Source organism: Jaculus jaculus, chromosome 12 (genome assembly GCF_020740685.1).
Source record: "Jaculus jaculus isolate mJacJac1 chromosome 12, mJacJac1.mat.Y.cur, whole genome shotgun sequence".
Lineage (NCBI taxonomy): Eukaryota > Metazoa > Chordata > Mammalia > Rodentia > Dipodidae > Jaculus > Jaculus jaculus.
The window spans coordinates 6,093,435-6,115,944 of NC_059113.1; the positions used below are offsets into that span (position 1 = coordinate 6,093,435).

General features: G+C 52.6%; 1 protein-coding gene across 11 annotated transcripts in view; it reads left to right on the forward strand.

Annotated features, from left to right (window-relative positions):
- Positions 1-21,422, forward strand: part of Dlg4 (discs large MAGUK scaffold protein 4) — a 29,539-nt gene extending 8,117 nt beyond the window's left edge. For 2 of the 11 annotated variants that reach the window (XM_004669261.2, XM_045130812.1), the window contains exons 2-20: positions 1,601-1,666; positions 5,034-5,087; positions 5,200-5,256; positions 5,456-5,580; positions 5,679-5,848; positions 5,958-6,094; positions 6,202-6,346; positions 15,128-15,423; positions 15,601-15,703; positions 15,840-15,954; positions 17,399-17,575; positions 17,842-17,878; positions 17,971-17,998; positions 18,121-18,168; positions 18,246-18,347; positions 18,699-18,871; positions 19,776-19,885; positions 20,385-20,476; positions 20,695-21,422. In XM_004669261.2, the coding sequence (XP_004669318.1) occupies positions 1,601-1,666; positions 5,034-5,087; positions 5,200-5,256; positions 5,456-5,580; positions 5,679-5,848; positions 5,958-6,094; positions 6,202-6,346; positions 15,128-15,423; positions 15,601-15,703; positions 15,840-15,954; positions 17,399-17,575; positions 17,842-17,878; positions 17,971-17,998; positions 18,121-18,168; positions 18,246-18,347; positions 18,699-18,871; positions 19,776-19,885; positions 20,385-20,476; positions 20,695-20,801 (2,142 nt within the window). In that variant the 3' untranslated portion in view covers positions 20,802-21,422. Of the gene's footprint in view, positions 1-1,600; positions 1,667-4,218; positions 4,356-5,033; positions 5,088-5,196; positions 5,257-5,455; positions 5,581-5,678; positions 5,849-5,957; positions 6,095-6,201; positions 6,347-15,127; positions 15,424-15,600; positions 15,704-15,839; positions 15,955-17,398; positions 17,576-17,841; positions 17,879-17,970; positions 17,999-18,120; positions 18,169-18,245; positions 18,348-18,698; positions 18,872-19,775; positions 19,886-20,384; positions 20,477-20,694 lie in introns of those variants that run through there. The other 9 variants (XM_004669260.2, XM_045130811.1, XM_045130805.1 and 6 more) reach the window with 7 other exon arrangements.
- Positions 21,423-22,510: the final 1,088 nt, after the last annotated feature.

The following is a 22,510-nucleotide window of genomic DNA, read 5'->3' on the forward strand; positions in this document are numbered from 1 at the left end:
TTCTTGTTTTTTTTTTGTTGTTGTTGTTTTGTGTCCCTCTAGCCCAGGCTGACCTGGAATTCCCTATGTAGTCTCAGGCTGGCCTCAAACTCACCGAGATCCTCCTACCTCTGCCTCTCAAGTGCAGGGATTAGAGACGTGCGCCACCACATCTGGCTCAGTGTGTTCTTAGTCTACAGAAAAGTTGGTTACATCCTCAACCTTAATTCATTATCCTTAGAATGTTCAGAATCATATTTTTTCTTTTTTTAAAGTCTTTTACACATTTCATGTATCTATTTTGTTTGTTTGCTTGAGACAGAGAGAGAGAGGTGGGGGGGCACCCAGAGCCTCCAGCCACTGCAAACGAACTCTAGAAGCATGTGCTACCATGTGCATCTATCTGGCTTATGTGGGACCTGGAGAATTGAACCTGGGTCCTTAAGGCTTCGCAGACATATGCCTGAACCACTAAGCCATCTCTCAAGCCCCCAGAATCATACTTTCAATATCAGGCATTGACTTTGATAAGCTCTCTTCCATGCAACTAATAGTCAATAGGTACTCTCAGCTTCTCAGAAACTTTGTCTTATTCGGTACCTAGGGGAGCCCTGTATTCTCCTGTCTCCTGAGTCTGGAGTTGTGACAGTTCTGTCTGTGGGGTCAACTCTGCAGGAGAGGGCTACAGGAGGGCAGAAAGAGCCAGGCGGCTTACTGCCATTCGCTGTTGCCTCTGCCTGCCCCCCCCCCACCTCCTGTTAATCTCATTTCCTGAAGTTTCTACTAAAACCAGCACAGGAGGCAGTTGACATGGCAGCTGGTTAACTGGGCAGGGAGTCGGGGGACATGTTGGGCCTTTCAGTACCAGAGAGAGCAGAGGTGTTCTGAGGTCCAACGTGGTTATCCCTTTCTCCAGTTAGAGGGCCTGGCACCCATTCCTGCCCCTCCTAAGCCCTACGGCCTCTGCTCGTTTCCTCCCCCCATCCCATCTAGTACATCCAGATTATCCGCCTATCCGCTGAAGCCCTTTAGCTGACTACTTGGGAACCCGTGAGGCCAGTGAAGGAGGAGTGGGGAAGGCTTGGTCCTGTCCTGCCTGGGACAGCTGATGGCCAGTGCCCTTCAGTTGAGGACCTGACTGGGTCACACCCTGGGCAACAGCCAGTTGCTCATGGGGGAGAAGCTGTCATGAAAAACCTGAGGTGATGAAAGTGGGGTGCAGAGCAGGGGCGTTAAGTGGAGTAGGGAAGTGGAGAAGTTGGAGATAAATGAGGGTACAACGGACAGGGAGGGGCTTAGAACTCGTGAAGGATGGAGTGGAAGGTGGAAGGCCTTGGAAAGGGGAGAAGAAGCCGAGGCTAAAGATAAGCGGGGTACGGGGAGCCCTAGGATGGTGAAGAATGGGAGCTGGGGGTGGAGGGGGTCCTTCCGGGAAGGTGAGAGGCTTGGGGCCGGGGCTGGAGGAGAGAGGGAAGCCAATGGGCTGGAGGGGAGGGAGGGGGCGGAGCCGGCAGGCCCCAGGGCTCTTCGCAGCACCGGCTGGGGGAAGCGGCGGCGGCCGGCCAGCCGTCGGGAGCTGGAGGCCGGGGCTGGCCCAGTGACGCCTGGTCCCCGTCCCCAGAAATACCGCTACCAAGATGAAGACACGCCCCCTCTGGAGCACAGCCCGGCCCACCTCCCCAACCAGGTAAACGCCCCCAAGCTGGTGCACGTGGCCGGGAGAAACTCGCCCCACCTCACGGCCCGGCACCGGGTCGTGGGCCACGCCCCTCCCCCTCAAGGTGGGCGACCCCCGGTGGGGGCCCCCCAGTGCGGCCCCCGGAGCTCGGAGCTGCAGCGATCCCCGAGGGCCAGTAGTGCAAGAGCTGTGCGCGCGCTTGCTTGTGTGTGCGTGTGTGTGTGTGTGTGTGTGTGTGTGTGTGTATGCTGGGGTGGGGGAAGACTGGGGGTGGCTCCTGGGACTTGAGAGAGGGGGTGCTTGGCGAGTGGGGGTGACGGGTGGAGACACTTTGGTCTCGCGGAGAATTAGGCCGGCAAGCATAAGTGGGTGCGGACCCGAGAGTGTGTGCGCCTGGGCGCCTTGTGTTGAGATGTGGGGCTCCCTCCGGGAGCCCCTGCCCCCAGTGCCAGGGCCCTCGTCTTTCTTCACACCCCCAACCTCCGCTTCGTTTTCCCTGCTCGCAGCGCCTGCTGCCCTCACTTGCTCCCATCCCTTCCCCACCACTTCCCCCACGTCAGCCTCTGGGCCTGGCTCTCTGGTGCGGAGTCTCCGGCTCTCTCTCCATCTGGCTGGCCTGAGCCTCCCGGCTAGTCCGTGGGGTCTTTTTGCTTCTTCCCCTGCCCCAGCCTTTTCTCTCCCCTGCTCCCTCCCCCTCCTCGGCCTGGCCTTTCCCTCCCCGCTGGCTGGCTGGCTGGTTCTTGATGCTGTCTCTCTCTTCCTCCCACGCATGCATCTCCTTCCCCCTCTCCCCATCCCCAGCTTGGGCCTCTGCGGCCTGATCAAGGCCTGATCAATCCTGTCCTGGCTTGATCGGTCTGTCCTGTCCCGCTGTCTGCCAGTTCCCTCTTTCCTAGTTTCATCCCTCCCTGGTCACCTGTCTTTTCTTTCTCTTGGAGTCACCTCCCCCATATCTTCTTCCAGTCCCCCTTTCTTCATTATCAAATGTGGCCACCTGTTTCCCCTGTCCTCCTTTGTATTCAGTACACCTTCCCTTTTTCAAAGACCTTCCATTTCCTAGCCTGCTGTTCCTCAGTCTCCTTTTCTGGGGACACAATATAGGGAGGAACGAGAGTATTACTCAAGCTATGAAACTGAGGGGGTACTGAGGGACCAGAGAGGTGGGATACTTCAGGAAGAGAGGATGACAGTTCACTAAGAAAATGGGGAGAAGGTTTTGTGCCAAGGGATGAGGCAAGGAAGGCTCCGGGGCTCAGAGTCCACAGGCGAGGAGTGGAAGGGAGGCGGAAAGGGAACGGAGCCTCGGGCCTGGGACAGCCGGGGATGAGACTGAAACTGGGCTGCGCGTTGAGCTGGTTGAGAAGAACGAAAGTGAGACCCTAAAATGGGGGTCGTGCAGAGTATTTGTGTGCAACTCTGTGCCTGCAGGGTATTAAGGGAGATCCCAGATACCTTTTGAAAGATGGGACGATTGTGTCCCTGGAGAGGTGGAAGACAGGAAAGGGTTGGTTAGTGCAGCGCCAGGGAGTGCTGGGGCCAGCGCCCAGGAAGCTGGTGGGGGAGCATGCTGGCTGAGGCCAGGGGTGAAGGTGTCAAGTCCCAGGACTGCAGGACAGGGGGTCCCCCACGTCGCAGGGAGCTGGGGAGTGGTGAGAATCGCAAAGGATTGTGAGTTAGGGCTAGCATCTTGAGTTAAAGGTAAGGCAAGGGAGGAGGGTGAAGATCACTCTGTGTAGAGATGGAGCACTGGTGAGGTTAGGAGAGGGGTCTGGAGTCTGGGACAGGGAAGAAAAGTTGAAGGACTTTAGAAATTAAAGGCTAGGGCTAGGGAACTAGATGGAGGGTGTGGGGAGGGCGTAGTGATAAGGTGAAATGGTTGGGGAAGGATTGGGTGTGGGGGTGGCTGTAATATAAGGATGGGAATTGAGGATGGTCGGTGCCATGGAAGATGAATTTGTGGGTGAGATTTCAGCAGACAGTGGCTTTTGGCTGAACAACAGCATTTACTGTGATTTGAGGGGAGGATGGATGACGTATGACTAGATTAATGGGTATGAAAGATATTACAGCACATGGAAGTGGCTGGCAGTTTCTAGGGTTGAGAAGCCGCAGCAGGAGAGCGGAGGTACCCCTTCCGAGAGGAAGTATTCCTTATGAAGAGGACTGGGAAATCCTCATCCTTGGTCTCCAAACATTTGTTTAAGGAGGAAATAGATTGGGGACCCCGGAAGGAATCTCTTGACAACCTCACCTCATTGCCATAGAGACGTGGCTTCGGTTGCCCTGGCAATTGGGGAAGCCCGAAGGACAGGCCTAAAGTTGGCCCCTCCCGAGCGTGGAGGCCAGACCGCAGCGAGGCCACTGACGTCAGGGATCTGGGCAGGCCTCGCTTTAACCCTTTCCCGCCTGATGAGCCGGCTAGGTGGTAGGTCCCGGATGTCTTTCACCACGCCCCCTTCTTGACGTCCTTTTCACTGCGTAGAGTGAGGGACGCAAAGGAGAGAAAAAGGCAGGTTATCTGGGATGTACTGCGCCCACAGACCTCTTAGTCCTGGCCTCCCCGTGGCCTGGCTAGCGGGTGGTGGGGTCCAGTACATCAGAGGCGGGACCCTCAGCGCACTTCTGTGCTTCGGAGTCTGGCGGGCCTTAGGCCACGCCCCATCCCCCCCTGTTGTCCTGGCGACCAGGCCTCCAGGAGGTGGGTCTCCCCATGCCTTGGCTGGTCTTAGCTACCGTTGCTAGGCAACGTGGTCCCTGGAGGAAGGGGTGGATTGGTTGGCGGGTGTGTGAGAGGGAGGGAGAGACCTGCAGCTGGGGAAACCCCGGATTCTCAGGGCACAGGGTTTAGAGCAAATGTGTGCGAAGGTGAGGAACAGATCTGGGTGAGGATTATAAAAGATACCTGGGTAAACGTGAGGGATACAGACAGGAAGGAGGGCTTCCCAAAGGATAGCAGGACCTGGTGGACATGAGCCCCGGGGCGTATGTGCGTAGCACATAAGGCATGTAACACCCCGTGGTGTTACATCCGGTGAGAAGCTCCCCCATCATACTCCCCCTTTCCCCACTTTTTACCATCTGCTTCTCCGCAATCCGTCTGGCTGTCGTCTCTCCCTTCCCGCTTCTCATACACTTCCTTCACATGCAAGGACCTGGGCCGGGCAGAGTTACATCCATGCGTGTGCGTGTGCGTGTGCGTGCGTGTGTGTGTGTGTGTGTGTGTGTGTGTGTGGTGTAGATTGACGCTGGGTCCTTGAGGGTGTCCCATGGGTGGCTGAGTGGGACTGGCTGGCTGAAAAGGAAGCCTCACCTTTGGCTGTGGACTCCCTCTGGAGCCAAGGCTCAGGCAGCTTTCGCTTTCTGTCTCTCGTCACAGGCCAATTCTCCCCCTGTGATTGTCAACACTGACACTCTAGAAGCCCCAGGATATGTAAGTTGTTTAGATTTGAGGGCGGGGCCCTGCAGGAGAGAGAGAGAGAGGGAGGGCATGGGTCATGCTGGAATGTCTAGTTCACTGTTTTTGTGTTTGTCCCGTGCTGGAGTTGCAGGTGAACGGAACCGAGGGGGAGATGGAATACGAGGAGATCACATTGGAAAGGGTGAGCCGGGTCCTCTGCCCAAGGTGCCCTGGCTCTTGCTGGTGCTTGTCTCTCCATGTCCATATTTCCTAGGTGGCCAGACCCTTAACCATGTCACTCTGTACCCTGGCTGCAGTTTTCTAATCCGTTCCCTTCCCCACTTGCCTTGGCAGAATTGGGCAGTCAGGGGAGCTGACCCTCTGGCCCTCCTTCTTCCCAGGGTAACTCAGGTCTGGGCTTCAGCATCGCAGGTGGCACTGACAACCCCCACATCGGTGATGACCCATCCATTTTCATCACCAAGATCATTCCTGGCGGGGCCGCGGCCCAGGACGGCCGCCTCAGGTGGGGAGAGGAGAAAGGGGCTAGGAAGGCAGAGCACTGGAAAGGGAGGGCCAGGGCAGTAGGAAGCTCCTGGCTCAGGCCCACCTCGTTGTTCCCAGGGTCAACGACAGCATCCTGTTTGTAAATGAAGTGGATGTGCGGGAGGTGACCCACTCAGCGGCGGTGGAGGCCCTCAAAGAGGCCGGCTCCATCGTGCGCCTGTACGTCATGCGCCGGAAACCCCCTGCTGAGAAGGTCATGGAGATCAAGCTCATCAAGGGGCCTAAAGGTACTAGCCCATTTCTGTTCCACCCGTCCTGCCTGCCTGCCTGCCTGCCCGCCCCAAGGCTTGCTTCCCAGACACTTAGGCAGCCACCTCTGCCCTCCTTGGCACCTAGGACTTGGCTTCAGTATCGCAGGGGGTGTGGGGAACCAGCACATCCCTGGAGATAACAGCATCTATGTAACGAAGATCATTGAAGGAGGTGCTGCCCACAAGGATGGGAGGTTGCAGATTGGAGACAAGATCCTGGCGGTGAGGACCTGCTCCATTCCCATTTCTAGCCCCGACCTGGGTCTCCCCTGTGAGCCCGGGGTCCTGGCCACCTTCTTCCGTCTGAGCCCTGCTTCCCTTGGCCCCAGGTGAACAGCGTGGGGCTAGAGGACGTCATGCATGAGGACGCCGTGGCAGCCTTGAAGAACACGTACGACGTGGTCTACCTAAAGGTGGCCAAGCCCAGCAACGCCTACCTGAGTGACAGCTATGCTCCCCCAGACATCACAGCCTGTGAGAGCCCCATCTCAGTAACCCCAAGATGTGCAATCCTGTGGCACCCCTGTGGTCTTACTCTATCGTATTCTGATGAAATGGCCACAATCTGTAATTCTTGTGGTAGTTGGAAAGAAAATATGGAAAAGTCAGTCACCACAGAAACATTTAAAAAGTTCATTCATACTCCCCTAGCCAAAACCATTGTTTCTGGCTTCTTTGATCAGATCCTCAGGGGACAGGTGACTCATATATATATATATATGTATTTTTTTTTCCCCACGAGTATAGCAAAAGAGCTGGGTGTGGTGGTGCACACCTGTAATCCCAACACTTGAGAGGTAGAGGCATGAGGATTAGGTATTTAAGGCCATCCTTATGGCTGTGTAGCAAGTACCAGTCCAGCCTGGATTACCCTGTCAAAGAAACCCAAAAACAAAACAGTATAGGAAAACACAGAACACTCCACAGCTCACTTTATAGTGGTGATTCACAGTCACAAAGATAACATGAAGGAAGGGAAGTAAAGGCCAGGTTTGCTCCTGAGCAGATAATTATGCCCTAGTAAGAACCCAAACACAGCGGCATAGTCACAGGACAGAATTGTCACAAGATAAGATTTGTTTCTGAAAACCAAAGTTTTATATTAGCTTAACATAGTAGTACACTATATTAAAAACTGATGTGAGAATGGGTATGGTGGTCTATACCTATAAATTCAGCACTCTGGAGGCTGCGGTAGGAGGGTTCAAAATTCCAGGGCAGCCAGCTGTTGTGGCGCACTCCGGTAGGAAACTTCTGGAAGAGCAGCGGCAAGAGGGTCATGAGTTTGAGGCCAGCCTGGGTGTCACATTTTGCTGGGCATGGTGGCGCACACCTTTAACCCCAGTACTTGGGAGGCAGAGGTAGGAAGATCGCTGTGAGTTTGAGGCCAGCCTAAGACTACATAGTGAATTATAGGTCAGCCTGGGCTACAGTAAGACTCTACCTCAAAAAAAAATATATATATATATAATAAAATAACGGAGACAGAAATTCTTTGGGGTCTGGGGATGTAATTCAATGGTCCAGCACTTTCCCAGTATGTGTACCCTAGGTTCCATCCATAGTACTTCTGGGGGGAAAAACCTGGAAATTCCAAAGTGTCAGCAGCACCGACATGGAGAAGCCCTTATACAGCTCCTAATGTCTGCTGTTGGTTGCTAGTAAGTATTCATTGTATTACAAAAAGCACCTCTGCTTCTAGTTTACTAAAAGTTTTCATTTGAAAATAGATGTTGAATTTCATCAGTTGACTTTCCACATTATTATTTTCTTTTTTTGAGGCAAGTTCTTGCATGTAACCTAGGCTGGCCTAGGATTTTTTTTTTTTTTTTTTTTCCTTTCCTTCAAGGTAGGGTCTCAATCTAGACCAGTCTGACCTGGAATTCACTATGTAGTCTCAGAGTGCCCTCAAACTCATGGTGATCCTCCTACCACTGCCTGCAAAGTGCTGGGATTAAAGGTTTGTGCCACCACACTCATATTTTTACTTTTAAAAAGTTACTTATTTGAAAGAGAGAATGAGAATGAATGGGCATGCCAGGGCCTCCTGCCACTAGTAACAAACTCCAGATGCATGTGCTCCTTTGTGTATCTGACTATGTGGGTGCTAGGGAATTGCACCCAGGCTAGCAGGTTTTTCGAGCAAGCACCTTTAACCTCTGAATCATCTCCCCAGCCCATTCTCTTACTTTTTGTTTTTTTTTTGTTGTTTTTATTTTTTGGCTTTTTGAGGTATGGTTTTACTCTAGTCTAGGCTGACCTGGAATTCACTGTGTAGTCTCAGGGTGGCCTTGAACTCACAGCAGTCCTCCTACCTCTGCCTCCCCAGTGCGGGGATTAAAGGTGTGCACCACCACACCTGCTCTTTTACTTTTTTTTGAGACTGAAATTTAAGGCTGGCTTGGTATTCACTGTATAGCTAAGCTAGCCTCATGCTCATGGAAATTGCCCTACTTCACCCTCCTGAGTGCTAAGATTACAAGTGGAAATCTACCAAGCCTGGCTTCAGACATTTGTTTGTTTTGAGGTAGGGTCTCACTGTAGCCCAAGCTGACCTGGAGCCCAAGCTGACCTGGAATTCACTATGTAGTCTCAGGGTGATCTCAAACTCATGGTGATTCTCCTACTTCTGCCTCCCAAGTGCTGGGATTAAAAGTGTGCACCACCATGCTTGGCATTTTTTTTAAGGTTTAGAGAGACTTTTTAGATTAATAAAAGGAAAGAAGGACTGGAGAGATGGCTTAGCAGTTAATGTGCTTGCCTTCAAAGCCTAAGAACCCAGGTTCAATTTCCCAGATCCCACGTTAGTCAGATGTACAAGGGGTCGCATGCAACTGAAGTTTGTTTGCAGTGGCTGGAGGTCCTGGCATGCTCATTCTCTCTGTCTCTCTAATAAATAAATAAAATAAAATATAAAAAGAATGAAAAAAAGGAAAGGAAGTGCAGAGAGGCCATGGGGAGCAGGGTGTACTGTCCCACTCTCCCCCATTCCCGACGGGGGAAGGCCTAGCAGAGCAGGGACCCAGAGGCTCAGGCGTCAGGAGAGGTGAACAGTCAAGAAAAGCTTATTAGTGGAGCGTGGTGGTGCACCCCTTCAATCCCAGCACTCGGGAGGCAGAGGTAGGAGGATCGCCATGAGTTCAGGGCCACCCTGAGACTACATAGTGAATTCAAGGTCAACCTGGGCTAGAGCAAGACCCTACCTTGAAAAACCAAAAACTAAAAAAAAAAAAAAAAAAAAATTTTTTTAAAGTTTTTTGAGACAAGGTCTCTCACTCAGGTCCAGGCTAACCTTAAACTCATAGTGATACTCTTGCTCGCCAGGATTAAAGGTCACCCACTGGTGAAAACAACATTTTTATTACTTATCTATTTATTTGGGGGTGTGTATGTTGTTCCTGTGGATGTAGATTCACATGTCCCATGGCATGTGTAGAGGTCGGAGGACAACTTTCTGGTTGGCCTTCACCTGTGTACTTCATTTGAGAAAGACCTCACTCTAGTCCAGGCTGACATGGATGGAATTCACTCTGTAGCCCTAGCTGGCTTCAAACACATGGAAATCCTCCTACCTCAGCCTCCCGAGTGCTGGGATTAAAGATGTGACCATCAAAAAACAAAACAAAACAAAAAAAACACAATGTGACCACCATACCTGACAGTTCTTGCTATTTAGTGTAAGTGGTTACTCCACCCACCCTCAGACAGTCTCATTATGTAGTCCAGGATGGCCTTGAACTCACTATGTAGACCAAGATAACCTTGATCTACTCCTCCAGCTTCCCACCAACCCACAAACTGGGATTACAGATGTGTGTCACCACACCCAGCTTAGGAAGAGTTGGGGATGGAACCCAGGCCTTCATGCATGCTAGGCAGGCATTGTACCAGTTGAACTATATTCCCAGCCCTACAGGTACATTAAAATTATTTTTTTATTTTTTTCAGAGAGAGAGTGACAGAGGGAGAGAGAATTAGCCAGGGCCTCAGCTACTGCAATTGAACTCTAGACTCTTGCTCCACCTAGTGGGCATGTGGAATCTTGCTCTTGCCTCACCTTTGTGTGTCTGGCTTATGTGGGATATGGAGAGTTGAACATGGGTCCTTAGGCTTCCTAGGCAAGCACCTTAACCTTAAGCCATCTCTCCAAAGCCAAATGACCTCCATTTGATTCCCCAGGACCCACGTAAGCCAGATGGCGCATGCATCTGGAATTTGTTTGCAGTGGCTGGAAGCCCTGTCGCACCCATTCTCTATGTCTCTTTCTTTCTCTGCCTCTTTCTCCCTCTCAAATAAATAAAAAATTTTAAAAAATATTTTAAAATATTTGGGTGGGGCATGGTGGCACATGCCTATAATCCCAGCACTTGGGAGGCAGAAGTAGGAGGATTGCTGTGAGTTCGAGGCCACCCTGAGATGACATAGTGAATTCCAGGTCAGCCTAAGCTAGTGTGAGACCCTACCTTGACAAAACAAAACAAAAAAAGTTATTTATTTATTTGCAAGCAGAGGGATACAGACAGACAGAGAGAAAGAGACAGAGAGTATGGATGCACCAAAACCTACAGCTACTGCAAAGAAACCCCAGATGCATGCGCCAGTTTGTGAAGCTGGTTAACGTGGGTACTGAGGAAATGGACCCAGGTCGTGCGGCTTTGCAGGCAGGTGCCTTAACCACCACAATTTCTCCAGCCCTCGTATTTAAAACATATATGTTTTTCTTTATTTATTTGAAAGAGAGAGAAAAATAGGCAGGGAGAGACAGAGAGAGAGAGAATGGGCATGCCAGGGCCTCCAGCCACTACAAATGAACTAGAACTCCAGATGTGTGCGCCCCCTTGTGCATCTGACTTATATGAGTCCTGGGGAATTGAACCTGGGTCCTTTGCCTTTGCAGGCAAGTACCTTAACCACTAAGCAATTTCTCCAGCCCTCATTTTTTTTATTAACAACTTCCATGATTATAAAAAATATCCCATTGTAACACCCTCCCTCCCCCCACTTTCCCCTTTGAAACTCCACTCTCCATCATATCCTCTCCCCATCTCAATCAGTCTCTCTTTTATTTTGATGTCATGATCTTTTTCTCCTCTTATGATGGTCTTGTGTAGGTAAGTGTCAGGCACTATGACGTCATGGATATCCAGGCCATTTTGTGTCTGGAGGAGCATGTTGTAAAGAGTCCTACCCTTCCTTTGGCTCTTACATTCTTTCCACCACCTCTTCCACAATGGACCCTGAACCTTGGGAGGTGTGATAGAGATATTGCAGTACTGAGCACTCCTGTCACTTCTTTCCAGCACCATGATGCCTTCTGAGTCAACCCAAGGTCACTGCCATCTGAAAAGAGAAGATTCTCTACCAAAAGTGAGAGTAGCATTAATATATGTGTATGAACATTAAGAGAAGTACTTACTGGGAAGTTTGATAAGTAAAGTATATACATTTAGCCAGACAGCAGCAGATGTTATACTCCTAGGGCTCATGACTATCCTTGTTTTATGTTTTCAGTATCAGGGATGTATAACCTCCCATAGAGCGGGCCTCCAGTACAATTAGAGGGCAGTTGGTTTCCACCATGACATGCACCCATTGGCTCATTTGGTCTGGCTGGCCAAATATAAGGCTTGGAGTGTCCACTGTTGAGTATCTTCACTGGTGTTTTCTCTTTCTCCCATTGAATTGCATGCAGAATCCCAGCCCTCATATTTTAAAAATTATTATTTTTTTGAGGTAGAGTTAAACTCTAGCTCAGGCTGACCTGGAATTCACTATGTAGTCTCAGGATGGCCTTGAACTCATGGTCCTCCTACCTCTGCCTCCCGAGTGCTGGGATTAAAGGCATGCTCTACCACACTTGGCTACCTGCCCTATGATACATGTATTTAATTTTTTTAAATTTTATTTTTATTTATCTGGGACACAGAGAGAGAGGGGGAGAGAGAGAGAGAGAGAGAGAGAGAGAGAGAGAGAGAGAACGGGCACACCAGGGCGTCCAGCCACTGCAAACGAACTCCAGACATGTGTGTCCCCTTGTGCATCTGGCTAACGTGGGTCCTGGGGAATCGAGCCTCGAACTGGGAACCTTAGGCTTCACAGGCAAGTGCTTAACCACTGAGCCATCTCTAGCCCACAGGCTGTTTTTTGTTTTTTTTTCCAGGCTGTTTTTTTTGTTTTTTTTTGTTTTTTTTGTTTTTTCGAGGTAGGGTCTCACTCTGGTCCAGGCTGACCTGGAATTAACTCTGTCATCTCAGGGTGACCTTGAACTCATGGCAATCCTCCTACCTCTGCCTCCCGAGTGCTGGGATTAAAGGCATGCGCCACCAATACCAGCTCCCAGGCTGTTTTTTAATCTTTATTTTAAAAAATATTTTATGGGGCTGGAAGAGCGCTCAGTGCTTAAAGGCTCTTGCTTGTAAAACACTTTTTATGTATTTGAGAGAGAGTGTATATGGGTGTTCCAGGGCCTCTGCCACTGCAAATGAACTCCAGATTCATATGCCACTTTGTGGTCTGGCTATACATAGGTACTGGGGAATCAAACCTAGGCCATCTGGCTTTACAAGCAACACCTTTAACCTGAGTCATCTCTCTAGCACTAGTGAGTCTGACTGTTACTTTTGTAAAAATTATTTATTTATTTGAGAGAGAGGGAGAAAGAGGTAAATAGAGAGTGTGAGTGAGAGAGAGAGAGAAAAAATGGGTGCACTAGGGCCTCCAGCCGCTACAAATGAACTCCGGATGCATGCATCACCTTGTGAATCTGGCTTATGTGGGTCCTGGGGAATTGAACCTGGGTTCTTTGGCTTTGCAGGCAAGTGCCTTAACCACCAAGCCATCTCTCCAGCCCTGACCTTTACTTTTAAAAAATATTTTATTAATTATGCTATTATTTTTAGACACCAAAAGGAATTTGGGTTGGAAAAAGGAGGGATGATTCCAAACCATATATGTATATTTTTTTCTTTTTTTTGAGAAAGAGGGAAAGAGGAAGATATAGAATGAATGGATGCACCAGGGCCTCTAGCCTCTAGTTACTGCATGCACCAACCACATGCATCTGGCTTACATGGGTACAAGGGAATTGAACCTGAGTCCTTAAGCTTCGCATACAAGCACCTTAACCACTAAGCCATCTCTTCAGCCCAATGGTTCCAAATCTTAGTCAAAAAATGTGTAAGGAATGCTGGGCCTGGTGACTCATATCTTTTTAGTTCATTTATTTTGAGAGAGAGAAAGAGGCAGAAAGGGAGAGAGAATGGGCACACCACGGCCTTTAGCCACTGTGAATGAACTCCAGACATGTGCACCTCCTTGTGTGCATGTGCGACATTGTGTGATTTTGGGTCACTGTACATCTGGCTATGTGGGACGTGGAGAACTGAACAATAGCTCTTAGGCTTCGCCTTAACTGCTAAGCCATCTCCCCAGGTCTGGGTCATACCTTTAATTCTCGCACTTGGAAGGCAGAGGTAGGAGGATCACTGTGAGCTTGATGCCAGCCTAGAACTACAGAGTGAGTTCCAGGTCAGCCTGAACTAGAGCAAGACCCTACCTTTGAAAACAAAGCAAAACAAACAAAAAACAAAACAAAACAAAACTGGAAGTCCAGGCATGGTAGTGAACATGTGTAGTCTCAGCTTGGGCTGAGGCAGGAGAATTGCTTCAGCTCAGAATGGGCATGACAATGTGGTGAGACCCTGACTTGAAAATAGAAACCAAGAGCTGGGCGTGGTGGTGCACACCTTTAATCCCAGCACTTGGGAGGCAGAGGTAGGAGGATTGTCATGAGTTCAAGGCCACCCTGAGACTACAGAGTGAATTCCAGGTCAGCCTGAGCTAGAGTGAGACCCTACCTCGAACCCTCCCACCCCCCCCAAAACAAAACAAAACTGGCAGGCGTGGTGGCACATGCCTTTAATCCCAGCATTAGGGAGGCAGAGGTAGGAGGATCATTGTGGGTTTGAGGCCACCCTGAGACTACATAGTGAATTCCAGGTCAGCCTGGGCTAGAATAAGACCCTACCTCATTAAACAAACAAACAAACAAACAAATCTACTTGATTATACATAGTTTGGTTTTAGGGATTTTTTTTTTCTTGGTTTTTCAAGGTAGGGTCTTACTCTAGCCCAGGCTGACCTGAAATTCACTATGTAATATCGGGGTGTCTTGGAACTTGTGGTCCTCCTACCTCTGCCTCCCGAGTGCTGGGGTTAAAGGCATGCGCCACCACGCCCTGCTGAAGTGGAATTTGAGTGAGTGTGTAACTCAGTGCAGTGCTTGTGGAGATGAGCAAGGTCCTGGGTTCAGTTCTCAGCACATTTGTCCTCTCCTGTACAAGTTACCTTAGGGTACTGGAAAGGTTTGAGACAGAATGTCACTATATAACCCAGGTTGGTATCGTGTTTGTGGAAATCCTCTTGCTTCAGCCTCCCATGTGCTGGGCTTATAGGCCTGAGCAACCATTCTAAGCAGGTAGAACAGTTTTTTTTTTTTCTTCAATAGAATACCCACTAATTTTTAACCCCAGGAAAAAGAAATAGAATATCAACATTTTGCAGTCCCTGGTGAATATTAAAACCAGGTACCACTGCCAATAAAAACTGTAAGAGCTGAGATGAAGGGCTGACAGGCACTTCAGATTGGTGACACCTGAATGTCCCAGTGATTGAAAGGAGAACAGCCAGGTACTGCATCCTGTAGTGACACAGCACTACCCAGGAAATAGGTTTACACGTTGAATTCACCTCTGTTCGAGCCTTTGCACCAAGCCCAGGAGATCTGACGCAGGGGTTCATGTTTGCAAGACCACAGGGCTGGGTATAAGCAGGGATTTCTCTGTTAGAATTTCCCTCATCGCGTACGGGAAAACGTTTTAGACAAATGACCTAGATTTGTCACAAACAAATGGCCGAGGGGGGAGGGAAGGAGAGGAATTTTATGGATTGAAAGATCTAAAAGTCACATCGACCAGAAGACAAGCCCGAAAGCACGACAATAATACTTCCCTTTGACTTTGCTAGAACCTTCGAGTCCATCGTCTCCTAGGAGAGCCGGCCTCTGACGCCTCCTCTAAATTATTGACCCCTGTTGTTGCTGGATCTGATGATGTCCCCTTGACTACCTCACCAAGCATTTGTGGCAAAACAACCTCCTGTTTGTGGAGTCTGGCTTTTCACTGCCTCTGAGGAGGGTGGGTCTGGGGCACTGTTGCCCTTCTAGCATTTCCGTCTCATCTCTCCCTCTTCCCTCAGCTTATTCCCAACATCTGGACAACGAGATAAGTCACAGCAGTTACCTGGGCACCGACTACCCCACAGCCATGACCCCCACTTCCCCTCGGCGGTACTCCCCTGTAGCCAAAGACCTGCTTGGGGAGGAAGACATTCCCCGAGAACCGAGGCGAATCGTGATCCACCGGGGCTCCACAGGCCTAGGCTTCAACATCGTGGGTGGCGAGGATGGCGAAGGCATCTTCATCTCCTTCATCCTTGCCGGCGGCCCTGCTGACCTCAGCGGGGAGCTGCGGAAAGGGGACCAGATCCTGTCGGTGAGGGAAGGCCTGTGTGGGTCTACACCACCCCTGCCGCTGCCCCCCCGCCCCAGGCTAGAGCCCTGTCCTCTTGAGGAAGGGCTGGCTGAGCTGAAGCTTGGTCCTCCCTGCCCTACTTGGACCAAGAATGGTGGCTTCCCTCTTCCTGGCTACGGTCCTTTCTCCTCTCTTTAGGTCAATGGTGTTGACCTCCGCAACGCCAGCCATGAGCAAGCTGCTATTGCCTTGAAGAATGCTGGTCAGACGGTTACGATCATTGCTCAGTATAAACCAGAAGGTATCAGGCCCGAGGTTCTGTCTTGCTGGTCCTCAGAACTGTCTGTCCAGCGGGTGGATGGCTTTGCAGGGCTGGGCTGGGGCGGAGGGGGCGTGGCCGTAGGGTGGGCGGAGTTCAAAACCTTGTCCTTCCTCAGAGTATAGCCGATTTGAGGCCAAGATCCACGACCTTCGGGAGCAGCTCATGAACAGCAGTTTGGGCTCAGGGACTGCCTCCCTGCGGAGCAACCCCAAAAGGGGTTTCTACATCAGGTCAGGGGCTCCCTGTGTCGGGCAAGATCTTCAGGGCCCTGTTGATTGCTCCTCCTCCTGTGTTCAAGCCTGTTCCCCACCCAGCTCTTTTCCCCCAAGCCCTGCCTAGCGTCCGCTCTCCCACCCAGCCACAGACCCATGGGCTTGCTTTCTCGGGCTCTCCTGGAATAGGTCATCTAGAATGGAAGATAACTTCTGCCTCAGGGATCCCAGTTGCCTCCCAGCCCCTGGTCACCCTGGCCCTTTCCCAAGGGCTTTCAGACTGCCTCACATTTGGACACTTGAAATCAGTGTCTGACGTAACAGCGGCCTCTAGGATTCCTGCCCCCTTTCTGTTACTTACCTTGTCCGGTGCCTAAGCAGTCTTCCTGCCTCAGCCTTCTGAGTAGCTGGGACTTTATGCACTTGTCACCGGGCCACCTTTGGGATGTTTGGAATATTCCTCTAGGCTTGGCTTTCCTGTGGGCAGTCTGGGATCGGGGAACCAGCGGTCCCAGGGCCTCATGCGTGCTCGGCAAGTGCTTACCACCGAGCTCTGTCGTGGCCTTGTCTCCTGACTGTGCGGCAGTATTTGGCCCCTCTTAGGGCTCCTTTCCCGATGATTCCTCGAGCCCTCCCCCGGGGCCAGCCCTGTAGTGTCCCTGTCCTTCTCCTACCCCTCTCGCTCTTACTTCATCCCCTGCCCCCACCCCCCGCCCGCTTGGCTGGCCTCACCTGCCGCCCTGCCAAGTCGATGTCTCAGAGCTGTCTGGTTTGGCCTGACCTCTTCTCCGAGTCCCAGACCAGTTCTAGCCCTTTGCTTTCTGGCCACCTCTGTTGGGATGTCCCATGGGCATGTCACACTCAGCATGTTCCAGACTGAGCTCATTGTCTTTCTTTGTGCTCCTCTTGCTGAGTGAGACCACAGTCTACCCACACCTGGCCCAGGCTTCACTGGCTCTCCCTCCCTGCTGGGGTCGGCAAGGTCACTCCAGCGACAACACGGGAGCCTGGGGCATTTCCCTTCTCCTCAGGCCTGTCCCTTTCTCTGCGTCTTGGCCCTTTCAGAGAGTTGACCCTTCTTTGGTCCTGACTCCAGGGTTTGTGACTCATGGACAGTTTTGTACTGATAAGGACAACTGAAGTTCTCTGAAGAGAGACCTTCTGCCCTTATACATTTGAGCACGTCCAGGGTAATTGCGACGTGCCTGTGCATTGCACACTGCTTCCTGGAGCTCTTGCTGCCACTGGAAATTGCACATGTCATGTGCACCGTCTGGCAGCGAGAGTTTTAGCAGAGCTTCGGGTTCGTGCACAGTGTCTGGGCTCCTTTGAGCGTGCCACGAGCAGCCAGGCTGCACTGCAGATCCCTTCTCCAGAACCTCTTTGCCGATTCTTGCTGGGGACGGGGACATCCTGTCTGGAGTCCTGGCCACGGTCTGACCCCTGGCGGCTTGTGTTCTAGGGCCCTGTTTGATTATGACAAGACCAAGGACTGCGGCTTCCTGAGCCAGGCCCTGAGCTTCCGCTTTGGGGACGTGCTGCACGTAATGGACGCCGGCGATGAGGAGTGGTGGCAGGCTCGGCGGGTCCACCCCGACAGCGAGGCCGACGACGTTGGCTTCATCCCCAGCAAGCGGCGGTGAGGCTCTTGGGAGCTGCAGCCACAGCCTTCCTAACACCCGGTCTGGAGGTTGCCATGGTTCCCCGGGGTGGGCAGCCAGCAGAGGACTCGTGAGGGTGTGCTGGGCTCTGGTGGGGGCTATGCCTTCTGTGAGCCAGTGGGACAGACAACTCTTCACTGAGGATCACAGGGCCCAGGTACTCAAGGAAGATGGGGTTCTCATCCGGCACAGAGAAGGGGGAGGCTCACTGGGCATTTCCCTATGCCGTTCCTCCATTCCACAGGGTTGAGCGACGGGAGTGGTCAAGGTTAAAGGCCAAGGTAGGTGGAGGAGGGGTGAGCTTGGTGGAGAAGTGGGGGCCTTCCAGAGCTAACCCCTTAACCTACCACCCGGATCGCTTTTTCCTTCCTAGGACTGGGGCTCCAGCTCGGGATCACAAGGTAGGTGGGGCCGACCACATAGAGAGCCCTGGGGTGAGAGGATCACTGAACTGCCTTTGACATTCCTAGAGAGGCAGGAGGCGCTGTCGGGACCCCCTTGTAGACGCCCTGTCTCCTACCAGGTCGCGAAGACCCGGTTCTGAGCTATGAGACAGTGACGCAAATGGAAGGTGAGCCCCAGCCCCCCGCCTCGGCCCGCCTGTCCCCCTGCTTTGCTGGCTGCCTGAGCCTGGCTTTTTCTCCCCAGTGCACTATGCTCGCCCCATCATCATCCTTGGACCCACCAAGGACCGCGCCAACGATGATCTTCTCTCCGAGTTCCCCGACAAGTTTGGCTCCTGCGTCCCTCGTGAGTGTCGGGGTGTGGGGGGAGCTCGGGGTACGGGGGCCGCGGGGTATGGGGGACAGGAGCCTCGCATGAGGGTCACAGGCAGAATGGCTTGTATCAGAGTGCACTGGAGCACAGGGCGCCTCAGGAGGCAAGCCTCTCACCCACCCTTAATGTTCCACAGTAGGCAAGCGTGGGTCAGAGACTGGGAGACCCCTGGGTGGCAGGGCTGTCCCCCCTCAGTCTTAATCTCCCCAACAGCCTCCTATCAAGAACCAGCTGGGCAGTTGGGGGGATTGGTTGATGTAAGCCGATATTAAGCTTAGAGGGATGGTGGTTAGATCGTTGTGGGCTGGGGTGACTTCCTGGCAGATACAACACGGCCCAAGCGAGAATATGAGATAGATGGCCGGGATTACCACTTTGTGTCCTCCCGGGAGAAAATGGAGAAGGACATTCAGGCGCACAAGTTCATCGAGGCTGGCCAGTACAACAGTCACCTCTACGGGACCAGCGTCCAGTCCGTGCGAGAAGTGGCAGAGCAGGTAAGAGCTGGCGGGCACCCTGTCCTTTTCCTCCTGCCCTCTCCCTACCCCATGGCTTCCTCCAGCTCTCTCTAACTCTCTTTCTCTCTGTCTCCTTCCCTGCTGGGTCTCCACTCCGCTCCTCCTCCTCCTCCTCCTGGGCAACTCTGACCGCTGCTCTCTGTGCCCTCTCCCCTTGCTTCCTGACCCGCTCTCACCGCCATCTGTCTCCTCTCGGCCTCCCTCCTCCTCGCCCCATTTCTCCTTTCCCTGTGGCTTTGTCTTTGGTGGCTTGGCTGTCCCCAACTTGGTCCCTCCCTCCTTTCTGACTCGCCTCTGGCCCTCTTTTCTCCTCCCCTTTCCTGGGGTCCACACTCCCCTCTCCCACCTCTCCTTGGATTCCTTTTCCTTACTGCTCCCCACCCTGCCTGTCCTCTCTCCTCGGCTCCTTTCTCCATCTGCCTCCCCTCCCTCCCATCTGTCTCTCCTGCTCCTTCCATCTGTCTGTCCTCTGTCCGTCCTCCTCTCCCTCCTCCCTCTATCCTACTTCCTTCCTTCCTTTCCTTTGCTTTCTTTCTCTACGTCTGGCCGGCCTTTGACCCCTGCCCCACGCTCTCACGCCCGCCCTGCCCCTGCTCTGACTCGTCCTTGCGTCCCCTCCCCAACCGCCTCTGATACTCTCCCTTCCTTCCCGCCTCTGTCCTCTTATGCTCGGCTCTCCCTCTTCCCTCTCCCTTTTCTCGCTGCCTCTCACTCTGTCCACGCCTCTTCTTGCTGTCTCACCTACATGGCTTTTGACATGTGTCACCAACCTCTGACCACCCTCCTGTCTTCACCCATACATGTTCTGTGTCCCTTCCTGGCACCTCTGTCTGTCCCTTCCCGCTATCTGCTGGTCCCCTCCGCCTACCCCGCCTGCCCCCAGGGGAAGCACTGCATCCTTGACGTCTCGGCCAATGCCGTGCGGCGGCTGCAGGCGGCCCACCTGCACCCGATCGCCATCTTCATCCGCCCCCGCTCCCTGGAGAACGTGCTGTGAGTACGGTCCTGAGGGCTTCCCCGCTGCTCCCCACCCATGCGATCCTGGGCTCTCGAGGTCTCTGCATTGACCTGTCCCCTCAGAGCCCTGGACAGCAGCTCCCTCAGCCCTCAAAGGGGAATCTACACGGAGAGCTAGACCCAGAGACCGTAGGGTCCTAGCCCTTTCCCCTCCTCTCCTGCCTTGGGCTTCACAAGGCTACAGCTTCTCATGGTCCCTGGGGTGTATGCACACACGGGGCCAGCCAGAACCTAAGGGAGTCTGGATCCCTTCTGTGGGGCTGAAGGCTGGAAGGATGAGCTCCAGAGAGAGCCCTGGCTGGGCTGGGTTGGGGTGATGGCTCGTCTGTGGCTCCGGGGGATAGCAGAGGTTGTGTGTATTCTGCTGTGTTCTCCAAATAAGAAACTAGAAGTTGCAACTTAGCATACCTGATTGGAGGAGGTAATAGATGGGTGAGGCCCACTCCTCAGGTCTGCATCTTTCTCCTCTTCACAGAGAGATTAACAAGCGGATCACAGAGGAGCAAGCCCGCAAAGCCTTCGACAGAGCCACCAAACTAGAGCAGGAGTTCACAGAGTGTTTCTCAGGTAAGAGTCTGTGGGCCTCTGCAGAGATCCACCAACGCTGTCTCGACGGGGAGTTGGCGGATGGAAAGACTTGCCCCTTTGGGTGGACACAGCCCTGTGGGCCCTGGTTGGAGAAGTGGGAGACATTTAGCAGGTTTGGCTTTGCTCTGGGCCGCTGACCCTCATTGGTCAGGCATCCTTGCGGCCCTGGCCTTACTCCCTACTCCACCCATTCCCAGCCATCGTGGAGGGCGACAGCTTTGAAGAGATCTACCACAAGGTGAAGCGTGTCATCGAAGACCTCTCAGGCCCTTACATCTGGGTCCCAGCCCGAGAGAGACTCTGATTCCTGCCCTGGCTTGGCCTGGACTCACCCTGCCTCCGCCGCCTGGGCCCTTGGTCTGGACTGAATAGCCCTTCGCGCCCCAACCCCCTCCCAGCCCTTCTTGTTGAATTCCTTTCTAACTGGACCCAGCCCATTGGAGGGGGGGACACTCCTCTGCATGTATCCCCATACCCCAGAACTGGGATTCTGGGCCCCAGGAACCTGGGGTCTGGGGGGAGGCTGGGCTTCTGGTTCTGAGCCCTTGCTCCTTAGAACCCCCTCCTCTGCCCCCCCAATGCACACACAAACCCACTGGGGGATGCCACCCTCCCCCGTTCTCTCCCACACACATTCCAGAAGTCAAGGCCCCTCTCAAGGAGCACCTGCTGTAGGGATGCAGGGCCACAGGCCTCCGCGCTCTCCTGAGGCAGGGTCTGGGGTCACCCCTGTCCCCATCATAACTCCCCATTTCCCTGGATTTCTCATTTATTTTCTCCATTTTTTTTTTCTTCTCAAAGGTGGTTTTTGGGGGGAGAAGTTGGGGGACTCTGTTGTGGGTCCCCTGCCTTCCACACGCCTCCCACCTTTTTTCTTTGCTGGTTTGCATGAGTGGAAGGTTTAATTGTGGCTTTTTTTTTTTTCCTGGGAATTTTTTTGGGGAAAGGGGAGGGTTGGGTCTAGGGAATATGGGAGGGGGAGGGGGTGGGGCTGGGATCAGGGGTTGGGTATCTGGGAGCCAGGGGAAGTCTGGAAATGCTGCCGCCTTCTGCAATTTATTTATTTATTTTATTTTGAGAGAGTGAAAGGAAGAGACAGATACTTGAAACTCGGTGTGTGGCCTGCTTCTTTGGGATGAGGGAGGTGGGGAGGGGAGGGACACAGTGTGGGGCCCAGGGGTGCGCGGGTCTGGTAAGTGCAGACTCTTCTTCGCCCCAGAGAAAAATAGGGCATCCTAAAAAGGTTCTTGGAAGAAACCTGGCACACCAAGGAAACAGAGATGGTGGCGAATGGACCTGGGAAGGGCCGGAGCGCTGTCAAAGGCACTGACAGGCTTCCTGCGCGTTTAGTCCCGCAGTCTCTCTCACGGGAGTCCCAGCTGTGTGCCCGGCACACTTCTCTCTCACGCACAAGGGCAGACACTTCCAGACTGACAGTGGGCCCTGCCCTGGCAACCCGCCCTGAGGGGAATGTCTGAGGGGAAAGTACACTGAGGCAGAGATCTGGCCGAGTGCTCAAGGTACTCGCCTACACAGCCAAAGGGGCCAGGTGTGACTCCCCGGTAACCACGTACATCCATACGCACAGGGTGACTCGTGCACCTAGACTTTGCAGAGGCTGGAGGCCCTGGTGCGCCCATCCTCCCTCTCTCTTTCTCTCTGCCTCCCTCTCTCTCTCAAATAAATAAAAATATTTTTTAAAAGCTACACTTAATATGTCTAACCTACTAAATATAAATACTTGCTTCACCTAAAGTGCTCAGGGCACCTTCACTTCATTAACTAGGTTTCGGATTGAAGGTACGCTCCATTCCCACGTTCTGCATCCTTTTTGTTTGGTTTGGTTTGGTTTTTCGAGGTAGGGTTTCTCTCTAGTCCAGTCTGAACTGGAATTCACTATGTAGTTTCAGGGTGGCCTTGAACTCATGGTGATCCTCCTACTTCCACCTCCTAAGTGCTGGAATTAAATGCGTGCGCCACCACGCCTGGCATATTTTCCCTTTTTTGTTGTTT